This window comes from Stegostoma tigrinum, chromosome 19 (genome assembly GCF_030684315.1).
Source record: "Stegostoma tigrinum isolate sSteTig4 chromosome 19, sSteTig4.hap1, whole genome shotgun sequence".
Taxonomy (NCBI): Eukaryota; Metazoa; Chordata; class Chondrichthyes; order Orectolobiformes; family Stegostomatidae; genus Stegostoma; species Stegostoma tigrinum.
Window position 1 is genome coordinate 40,362,741 of NC_081372.1, and position 12,047 is coordinate 40,374,787.

At 39.7% G+C, this 12,047-nt stretch overlaps 1 protein-coding gene across 1 annotated transcript in view; it reads right to left on the minus strand.

The window, feature by feature from the left end:
* The window catches only part of LOC125461533 (RIPOR family member 3), a gene marked incomplete at its 5' end in the record, with an annotated part of 210,306 nt that overhangs the window by 1,698 nt on the left and 196,561 nt on the right, over positions 1–12,047 (minus strand). Inside the window, 3 exons of the mRNA XM_048550443.2 lie at positions 1,103–1,193; positions 3,907–3,990; positions 7,548–7,750. Coding sequence (XP_048406400.2) covers positions 1,103–1,193; positions 3,907–3,990; positions 7,548–7,750 — 378 coding nt within the window. The remainder of the gene's footprint in view (positions 1–1,102; positions 1,194–3,906; positions 3,991–7,547; positions 7,751–12,047) is intronic.

Sequence of the window (12,047 nt, forward strand, 5' to 3'; positions counted from 1 at the left end):
TTGCTTTCTCACAATACCCCTTTAATGCCTTTAGTATCAAGAAATCTATATCTTTCTTTGTAAATATGTTTAGTGATTTGACCTGCACAGATTTGTGGTAGACAATTCCAGACAGTACATAACCATTGTAGTGAAGAAATTTCTCCTCCTCTGTCCTAAATTGCTTACCTGTATCCTGAGATTGTGACCCCTTGATCTAGACCTCTGTCAGGGGAAACATCAACCTTGTATCCAGTCTGCGCAGCCCTGACCGAATTATGTTTAAATGAGACTCCTTCTCACTTTCTTGTCTCCATTGAATACTGTATAATGTTCCCAATATTTGGCTGGAGGAGATTGCACCACCTCCAAACCAAACAGTGTGACAGTGTAATGGGTCATTTCAAAGTAGTTAGTTTTGTGAAATTTGGAAAAAGATGTACAACATAAGAACTGCATTTATATAAATTATTAGTTTTTCATTTTGGTTATCTTATTGAATTTACAATATGCCTTGCATACGCAATGGCTTACATGTGACAGACTGTTCAAGAGGATGTTGAGTCTCAATTTGCAAATCTTTTAAATGTTAAAACCAAAAGCTCAGTGGAAATGACAATATTTGCAGGCGATTTCTCTTGTGACCATTTTTACTAGTCACTTTACCGCTGGACTGATCTAAAAGTATAAACTATGCCATTCTGAAATATTAAGAAAAAATAAATTTGTGGCTTCATCACTGTAAATCTCAGGAGAGTAGTTTAGCCATCCAGAGTGGTAGGTTTGATCCCAGGTATGTAAAGTTATTGACTACGGCAGGAGTGTATAATTTCTGTGGGCCTGAGTTAAACAAGAAAAAGAAGCTGGCCTTGTTCCTTGCTCCAAATCCTCATCTAGCCAGCTGTCCTGGTTTGTGCACATTATGTGCTTGAAGAGGTTAGGCTCATTGGTGATACATCCTAAATAGAATAGATCACCAAGACTTGGTGTCAGGATTAATTTATGGAATAGTAACCACTTAGAGGAGATAACATGTGTAACTGTACTTTTTGAAACATACCCCATAAGGAGGATAACAAATTGATGAGAAGAAAGGAGTTTTTTTTTTAAACGTAATCATTACCAAAAGACTGGAGGGTTTCTTTTGCTGCTTCACGCACATTCGCTATTTGAGAGTGGCACAAGCTGGCAATCTGTTCAATGCTTTCCACAGCCTTGAAGGAAGAAAAAATTGAGATCCCATTAGATACAATCTTTAAATTTGCCTTAAACATTTATATGGTTCTGTTGCAACGACAGCATCTGCCAACTCCTTTTTTGCATTTGCAGTAAAGCAGTAACTTTCATGAGCTGCTCACCGTGCTCATTTGTATGCTGTACTTCTCAGACTGAAGCTGTTTGCCAGGTATATTATTAGATGGTCAATAAAATCACACAACACTATAGATAAAAATACTCAAAGAGATTGAAAGTTCTAGTGTATTGATTTAGAAACACAGAAGTTAGGAGCAGGAGGTGGCCATTTGGCTCTCGGATCCTGGTCCACCATTCATCATGATCATAGTTGATCATTCAACTCAGTAGCCTAATCCTGCTTTCTCCCCATAACCTTTGATCCCATTCACTGTTTTAGCATGAACTATTTCCTGTGATAATGAATTCCACAGGGCCACCACTCTTTGGGTGAAGAAATGTCTCCTCATCTCTGTCCTCAGTAGTCTACCCTGAGTCCTCTGACTGTGACCCCTGGTTCTGGGCATCTGCTGTGTCTAGTCCTATTGGAATTTTATAAGTGTCTATGACATTCCCCCCTCATTTGCGTGAACTCCAGCAAAAACAATGCTGACCTAGAATCTCTCCTCATACCTCAATCTGTCCATCCCCAGAAAAGGAGACCAAACCTGCACACAATATTCCAGATGTGGTCTCACCAAGAGCCTGTACAACTGCTACAACACATTCCTGTTCCTGTACTCAACCTCTTACAAGGAAGGCCAGTGTACCATTTGCCTCCTTTACTGCCTGCTGCATCTGTATGCTTACCTTCAGCAACTGGTGCATGTAGACATTCGGGTCCCACTCCATGTCACAAGGCTGAAACTGTTTGATTAAGCAAGCTGCTTAGAATACATAGATATAACCTTCTGACAAAAATAGGGAACGTGGGGAGATTATTTAAACATTTGGAGTAGAGTTGGAGAAAACCTGGAATGGCTAGTGTCAGTGGCCCAAAAATTCCAATGGGGAAATAGATATCGCAGCAGCAGCATAGATTAGAGTTACACATTAAGACAAAGTGGAAAATCTCAATGCAGCTGTCACCTAAATGAAGCACTGAGGAATTGACATTTTGAGGCAATGACCTGGCACCTGGAGCATTTAAAAGAAAACAAATAAATGTCCCCCACTCCGAGTTAAAAGTCAGATTTTGGAAAGTTCAGTTTGACACTAGCTTAATAGTTAGTTATTCAGGAAAGCATAGAGAATTTAAAACATGTTGTAATTCCTGGGTGGTTATTCAACTCCAGTCTGCCACACGCGACACGATTTCTCACCTCCACACACTACCACCTATCACCATCACTTTGCACTAACTACTGACACCCTGATGACCCTCTCCTGTTCAGAGCTTGCTGGCTGCAACAACATTCCCACTATGCCACCCTGTAAAAGTGGTGACTTCGCCAGACCTGGTACTGTTCTGTTCGACCCAACTGCCATCCTACACACTTGTCTTCTCCACTTATCAAAGTGGCTGAAGAGCCTTGAAATCATAGAAAACCATATTTACTGGATTCTTCTGTAGTGTTTCAGAAGCGAAGGCTCCTGCATAGAAAATTTGAGGCAAGAGCTGATCTAAAGGTAAGCGTTAATATTTTGTTAGATACAGATCAGCAATCTATGCCAATATTTCTTGGCGTGAAAAGATATTTTCATTTCACAGGTATTAAATTTTAGGCATGTTCTCAGCTTTCCAGCTGTATGTTATCGGTTTCTACTAGAGAAGGCTAATAGAAGTATGGAGGCATGCACAAAGTGCTGCATTGCCTTCTCAGTTCCCTTTCTACTTATGTCTAACAAAATTGCATAATGGTGAGGGAAACTTGACTTCACCAGTGAGCCTCAGAGTCCACTATGCAAAATTTGAAGTGCTAGTTGGGGCAAAAAATGAGGAACTTGCACAAGTTCTCTCAATATTAATCTACCAAAAAAATGCTTCAGGTTGTTCGACCTTTGCTTCATTGTTGCCATACAGTAGGCTGGCCATCGCTTGCTAAAGGACATCATATACCTCTGTCAGGTATGCATTGCAAGAGAACCAGTTTGCTTCATCCAAGTCATCACAGTTGGAAATGCAACCAAGTTTAGCAGAGGTGTCTATAATCAGTGCAAGAACTGCCCTCCCAGATATTGTCATCACCACCTCCAAGTTTAGAAAGTCTAGGTCTATGGTATTTCACATTATCTCCAGATTGATCAGATTAAAGATGACCCAATAGCAGTGCAATTTAACAGTTAAGTAAATATTTGTCCCTGGCAGTATTTTTGCACTGTCTTTCCTTCTAATGAAGATGAATAGAATTATTTTTATGACTCTGACTAATGAAAGTTTTCTTTATATTCACAAATATTGATCTTTCTGAAACATAATACTGAAATGGATAAAATGAAACATTATTGTTTGAAACAAAACATTTTTTCTGCCTATCAATCAGTCTGCCTTGTCTACTTTTAAAAACTTATTCGTATTTCCTTTCATTTAGTCAACACTGCTGCAAGTGGAAATGTCTTAATAGGTGTATAAAATTACAAAATTAATATGTATTAATAATGGGTATAGGTACTTTTTAAAAATTCTTTGAAACAGTTTCAAATATATTTTGGTCCCGTCAATGGAAACACTAAATGTACAAGACCCTAACTTGCCTTCAGTTCTTTAAGTGCTATGCAAGCAGCTCTCTGGAGTGGTGTATCTTTTTCTTTCAAGGTTTCCGTGTAATATGCCACAGCCTGCAAAAGATGAAATTGGGACTTGTTAGCCAGTTCTAAATTGTTAAAATACCAACAAATTAACCAAATTGAATTCAGAATTCAAATACCATTGAATTAAATTTTTGGCACTGTTGATATAATTCGGTGATAGATGGAGGAAAATTTTGTATCATTGTGTATCATTGTGAAATGTACTCTGTTCTCAATTTGCTTGTGCAAGTTATAGAAATTTTATTTATTTTCAAAAAAAGCCTAAGTTATTGGAAGTGTGACTGTTTAACGACATGGCAAGTAGACGAGCAAACATGAGTGAAAATGGGACAAATTTGGGATTGCTTGATGCAATTCATTACCTCATAGAATGTGACCCAATACTTAGAATCGTTCAATATGAGTAAGCAAGTTTGACAGTTGTTCAGTGTCAAAGTAATAATAGAGTTGCTAATCAAAAGACTTCATTGTATTTTTATACTCCTGACACAAACTTAATATGCAAATGCAACACCTTTATGAAAATCATGGGGTGTTTGAACATGAGATGCCATTTTCAAAAAAACTAAATTGGAATCATACAAATGAGCCAGAAACTTGTGATTTGTAATTTGTGGTTCCTTTTCCTCCTCATGAGGTGTTGACAGATTTCTACATTATTAATGTAAATTGTTCAGGTATTATTACTTCAAAAACTGGCTCATTATTACTCAGTACATTTTATAATTTTGTTACTTTCTTTAAAAAATATAGGAACAGGAGTAGACCATTCTTCCCTTCGACCCTGCTCAATTGAATGTGATCATGACTCAGTATCCTTTTCCCTCTTCTTCACGTACCTTTTGATCCCTTTAGCACTAACGGCTTTGCCTAACTCTATCTTGAAAACAGCCCCCAAGTACTTTATGTGGAAGAGAATTCCATAGGCTTACCACTCTCGAGGTGAAGATGATTCTCCATATCTCGCTCCTGAATGGTGGGTTGTGACCCCAATTCTGGGTTTTCTGGTCAACGGAACATGTTTTGTGTATTCACTTTGTCTAATCCTGTTAGAATTCTGTAGTTTTCTGAGATTCTCCCTCATTCTGCTAAACTTCAGTGAATACATTCTTAACTGATCTAATCTCTGTATGTCAGATCTGCCAGCCCAGGAATCTTGTCAGGTAAACATTTGCAGTCCTGCCATAGCCAGAATATCCTTTGAGATGAGCTGAACCAAATCTGCGCACAGTACTCCAGGTGTAATCTTTCTCGGGCCGTGTACAGTTACAACAAAACACCCCTCATCCTTTGCGCAAATCCTCTCGCTACGAAGGCCAATGCCCAATTTGCATCCTCTGCTGCCTGCTGCACCTAATTGCTTGCTTTCAGCAACCGGTGTCAAGGTCATCCAGGTTTTGTAGTGCCTCCTTTTCCAAATTTATCACCAGATATTAATCTGCTTTCCTATTTGTACTACAAAGTGAATAACCTCCCCTTTATCCACATTATACTTCATCTGCCATTCAACTGGTCCAAATCAGACTGAAGTATCTCTGCACCTCCTCAAAGCTCACCATCCCACCCAGCTTTGTGTATCTCCTGCAAATTTGGAGTTCTTATGCATATAAATGATTTAGGTTAGGAATTATACATATTGTGAATAGCTGGAGTCCAAGCACTGATCCCTACAACCCCTCAGTTACTGCCTGCCAGTCAGAAAAAGACTGAATTTTGAGTTTTGCTACTGTTTCCTACTCTGTCAGTACATATCCCCAGTCCCATGTGCTTTAATTTTAATAATTTCTTATCTGGGACCTTTATGGCAGGCCCTCAAAAGTCCAAGTGAACCACATCCACTGGCTGTCCCCATCAAAAAATTAGTTACATCTTCGAAAAATTCCAGTAGCTTTGTCAAACAAGATTTTCCTTCCCTAAATGATTGCTGATCTGTCCGTTCCTGTTGTTGTTTTCTAAGTACGCTGATATTAAATCTTTTATAATGAATACTAACATTTTCCGCACTATTGATGTCATGCTAACCGGTCTATAATTCACTGCTTTCTCAGTCCCTCTTTTCTTAACAACTCGGGTACGTTAGCAACCACCCAATGCATAAGAATTGTTCCAGAGTGAAATTTTGAAAGCTAACCACTAATACATAGATTATTTCTAGGGCCACATCCTTATGTACTCTAGGATGTAGATTATCAGACCCTGGGGTTTTATCGGCCTTTTATCCATGAATGTCCCCAGTACTATTTCTGTAATACTACTGATGATAATATTACTAAACACAATATTCTGAAATTTGTAATGTAGCACAAATGACACCTTTCAGCTCTTCCTGTGAATCCCTTGTCCGTTCCACACTCCCCCCTAGCCCCGCCACCCCCAGCATCTTTCCCTGCAACGCATGAAGTGCTACACCTGCCCCTACACCTGCCCCCTCACCTCTATCCAGGACCCCAAAAAAAACCTTCCACAACTGACAGATGTTCACCTGCATGTCTGCTAATGTGGTCTGCTGCATCCACTGCTCCTGATGTGGCTCCTCTACATCGGTAGACCAAGCTGAGGCTTGGAGATCACTTTGTAGAACACCTGTGCTTGGTCCATGACGAATGACAACATCTCCCAGTCGCGAACCATTTCAACTGCCCTTCCCAGTCCCTGGATGACATGTCCATCCTGGGCCTCCTCCAGATGCCACCCGGAAACTGGAGGAGCAGCACCTCATATTCTGCCTTGGGAGCGTACAACCCAATGGTTTCATTGTGGACTTAACTAGCTTTAAAATGTCCCCAGCCCCAGCCTCATCCTACGATCAACACTCGCACTCATCCCTGCTTCCTTGACCTGACACATCCTGTCCATCTTCTCTCGCACCTATCCGCTTCTCCTACCTCTCTGATCAATCCCCACCACTGCTAACCTGCACTCACCTATCACCATCTCACCTACCTTTCCAAGCCCAACCCTCCTCTCTCTCTATTTTTTTCCCCCCTCTCCCATTTCTGAAGAAGGGTCCCGACATGAAACATCAGCTTTCCTGCTCCTCTGATGCTGTCTGGCCTGCTGTATTCCTCCAGCTCCACACTGTATTTTCTCAGACTCCAGCGTCAGCAATTCTTACAATCTTTCAGCTTTGTTTTTTTTTCTCCTGTTTTTCTCTTTCATCGTCTCATTTTGTAAGTAAATCCCTTCAATGTGGCTTACTTAAATAAGAAAGACTTACATTTACGTTGTGCATTTCACAAATAGTTATCTCAAGCTGCTTTTCGTCCAATTAACTAACTTTTTGAAATGTAGGCTGTTGAGATGTAGGAAAATTACAGTTTTCTAATAAGTATTTGTGGAATTCATGCTTTTATCCTGTATTTAAACTTGCTGATTTTCAATATTTAAATGGGTATGTTTTGTACATAACTATTTATGCCGTTTTCACACAATTTTCATTCTGCCACTGTATATTATCAAAACTAAAGTTATTAATGACTTTCAATACTGATTAGCTTGTTTACATTATTCAAGTCAGGCTAAAATACAACAGTGTGTATATTTTGGTCCTCCTTAAAATCTCCAGTAGAACTATCACTGCTTACCTTTGCTCTAAAATTGTTATTTGCTGAAGCACTGCGAAAGAATGAGGTTACAGTTTGTGCAGTCTTGGGGTTCTCATCTAATTGAAGAATGCAAATTGACTGCAAGGTTTGGTGTAGAGGTTGAAGCTCAGAAACTAACTTTTCTTTCAACTTTTTCAGTGTCTTCATCTTCTGTGTAGTCTGTAGTGCTTCAGGGAGAAATACTAAAAATGTAAAGAGTAAAAAAAAATTTAAATAAGGCAACATAAACAGTTTAAAATAACGTTCAAAAATGCATAATTCAGGTTATTCTTCTTAGCCCTTTTATATCCTTTTTTGAAAAGTTTGTTTTGCAGAAATCACGTGGAAAATGAACATTTCTTTAATGATAAGTAGGAACAAGTACAGACCAATCAGCTCCTTGAGTCTACTCCATCATTTAGTCAGATCATGGCAAATCTGAGTGCGGCCTAAACTACACTTTCTTACTTATAACTGTAACTATAACTATAACTCATAACAATTAATTCCCACATAAATCAAAAATCTGTCCAAATCCGTTTTAAATGTACCAAATAACCAGCTTCTTCTATGCTGTTTGGGAAGGATAATTTCGAAGTCTGATGACCCTCTAAGAGAAAAGATTTCTCCTATCTCTGCCTCAATGAGAAACTTTTTTTTTAAACTCACTCATTTTAGACCCACATTTCTCTCCATACAACTGAATGCAAAATTTTGTCATGTTATGACCACTTATGCCTGGATTATTTATCAAGGTCAGTAATCATCCCCAACCCCGAGCACCAAACTATCATCTCCCAAAATATCCTAGCTGATCTCCCACCCATAGCCTCTAAGCCTAATCATTCCCCACCCCCCCACTGCATCCCAAAACCAGCCCAGCTAGTCCCCGCCTCCTAACCATTCCTCCCACCTCAAGCCCAACCCCCGCCTCCTTGACCTGTCCATCCTCCCTGGACCGACCCGACCCATCCCCTCCCTAACTCCCCACCTACCTTCACCTTTACTGGCTCCAACCCCCGCCTCTTTGACCTGTCTGTCTCCTCTCACACTATCTTCTCCTTTATTCATTTTCTATCTGCCTCCCCCTCTCTCCCTATTTATTTGCTGCTTGGCCTGCTGTGTTCATCCAGCTTCACGCCGTCTTATCTCAGTAATCTTTGCACATTAATCAGTCCAATATAACAAGTTCCAGACTGCATTATTCCAAATAGCTGTCCCAAATATTCTCTATAAAGTCATGCTCCAGAATATCTTTGTTAATTTGCTTTATCCAATTATACAAATACAAATATTGCACTCTCTTTCAAACCCCTGTTATTTTTTTGACTTAGAGTTGTTCAGCATGAAACCAGACTCTTCAATCTGACTCACCCATGCCGACCAGATATCCTAAATTAATCTAGTACCATTTGCCAGCATTTGGGCCATGTTGTTCTAAACCCTTCCTATTCATGTACCCATCCACATGCCTTTTAAATGTAATTGTACCAGCCTCCAGCACCTGCTGTGGCATTTCATTCCATACATGCCCCACACTGTCGAAAATGTTGCCAATTTGGTCCCTTTTAAATCTTTTCCCCCTCTCCTTAAAAGAATACCCTCTAGTTTTGCACTTCCCCACCCCGGGGAAATGATCTTGGCTATTCACCTATCCACATCCCTCATGATTTTATAAACCCCTATATGGCTACCCCTCAGCCCCCAATGCTCCGGGGAAATTAGCCCCAGCCTATTCAGCCTCCTTTATAGTTCAAATCCTTCAAACCTGGCAACTTCCTTCTAAATCTTTTCTGAACCTTTTGACTTTGACAACATCCATCCTACAGCAAGGAGACCAGAATTGAATGTAGTGTTCCAAAAGTGGCCTTGCCAATGGCCTGTACAACTGCAACATGATCTTCCAACTCTTATACTCAATGTACTGACCAATAAAGACAAGCATACCAAATGCCTTCACAATCCTGTCCACCTGCGACTCCACGTTCAAGGAACTATAAACCTGCACTCCAAGCTCTCTCTGTTCACCAACACTCCCAAGATCTTACCATTTAGTGTATGAGTCCTGCCCTAATTTGCCTTTCCAAAATGTAGCGCCTCACATTTATCTAACTTAAACTCCATCTGCCACTCCTCGGCCCATCAACCCATCTGATCAATGTTGCGTTGTACTCTGAGGTAACTTTCTTCATTGTCCACTACATCTCCAATCTTGGTATCATCTGTAAACTTACGAACCATAACTCCTATGTTCACATGCAAATCATTTACATAAATGACAAAAAGCAGTGGACCCAGCACCAGACTTTGTGGCACATTTATACTCATTTTCACTCTGCAGCTATTGTCGGTCAGCCTGTAAACTACTTCCCCCAGTGACGTACTTTTTTCAATCTGCACCCAAACGTATTTTATATCCTGATCTTCTGAACCAAGATCTTTTCTTACTGCATTTAGTTCTGCTATAACATATGTTCCAGCGATGTGAATTGGCTATAACACAGTTGATGAATAGGGGAATGCTATTTCTAAAACATGAACTTGTGTTGACTATAACATGATTCCAATGGTGCGCAGAAGAGTACGTGCAACATTGCACGATCGTTTTGCAGGCTTTGTCCTGAATGTGTGCAATATTAGTGCTGAAAGAATCTGAAGACAATGAACCGCAGCCATCCACTTCTACATTAACTATTTTTCACCCTATACCTGCAACCACCACTACACCTGAAGGTGATGTTGATGATGACAGTCCTTAGCCCCTGCATTAACAACAGAGCAACCAGTTCTTTGACTCAGTGGCACTGCAGGAACAGTGATAGGTTTCCAAATCAGGATGGTGATTAGCTTGGAGGTGAACTTGCAGCTGACAGTGTTCCTATTTGTCACCTTTTTCTGTTTAAATAGTAGTGGTCATGTTGAAGTCTAAGGACCCTTGATGAAACTTGTACATGCTACCCACTGCTGGTTGGGGGGGTTAAATGTGGATTTTGTGCTAATCAAGTGGGTTACTTTGTCCTGAACGATGTCAAGATTTTTGTATTGTTGGAGCTGATTCAGGAAAGTGGGGAATATTCCATCACACATGTTTTGCCTTTTGGATGGTAGCAGGCTTTAGGGAGACAGGTGTGTTATTCACAGCAGCGTTCTTGGCTTCTGACCTGCACTTGTAGTCATAGGACTTTTGGCTCGTCTAGTTCAGTTTCTGGTCAGTATCAAGAGGGTGATGGTTACATTCTATCTTTTATTTGTTGGAGATGGTCATTGCCTGGCACTTGTTTGGCACAAATGTCAAAATCTACCTTTTTACCATTTTTTTCCTACTCTAAGCTAATTTGCTGGTCAATTCTTTGGCTTATATGCTTTATGCCTTCCTGTAAGACCCTAGCTTCCATTACTCATAACAGGTTCTTCTAAGAAAATTACTGATTTATTCTTTTATTTTAACTATCCAATTCTCCCTTCATGTGAATCCTGTGACCATCGCCCATACTATTTATTTCTAGCCCTTGTGGGACTTGTGCTTTTACATTTACTGTTATTTATGTATAGGAGCTTGAACTATATTCAAATCATTCACATTGAACAATAAGGCTATTAAGTGGATAGACATTTACTAATAGTTGATTGTATCCTGGTTTTGCTAAGAGCTTGAAGTGAGCATTTTGATCTCATCATTGGGTAGTGTCTTTCTTTTTGATAAGTGATTCATCCCATCTTCTGTGGAGAAATTTTAAAAATCAAGAAAAATAAACCTGTCTTCCATCAATTCACTACCATCTTTTCCTTGCCCTTTCTCAGCAGTTTTGATGCCAGTCCTGTTTCCTATTGCTTCTGCTCTTCCCATATCAATTAAAATGATAGCTTCCAATAACATGGAACCTTAGCACAGAAATATTTTCCAAGACACCTCACTGATGTGTAATTAGACAAAAAAAATTCCAAGACAAAGAAGGAAATATTCAAATAGGTAACCAAAGGCTGAATGCGTGATTCCTTGGGTGAAGATTGGACAAATTGAACAATAGAGATATTGACTCAAAAAGTAGGAAGAATATGTTGAGCCTTTATAAATTTCTGGTTTGGGCCAAACTACAGTGTTACATCCAGTTCTGGGCACCCCACCTGTGGAAGAAAGTGAGGGTCCATGAGGAGTCATTGAAGATTTACAAGAGTGGTTCCAAGAATGAGGAATTTTAGATACTATTTTAATGTACAGAACATGATTTTGTTCTCCTTAGAGTAAAGGAGATTACAGAGAGATCTGTGAGAAGCATGTAAGATGATACATTTAGACAAGTTACAAACAAAGCTCTTCCCATTCCATGGTTGATGCAATTAACACTTGCTCCTTAAGGACCAGGAGAGAGAGATTTTGGGCAAAAAATGCAAATGATGATGGTAGAAGCAGAAAGGATCAATCATTTCAAAAGGAAATTGGTTAGGTATTCAAGGTAAATAAAGCTAGTTAGAGAGCTATGTGAGACTAATTGGATTGTT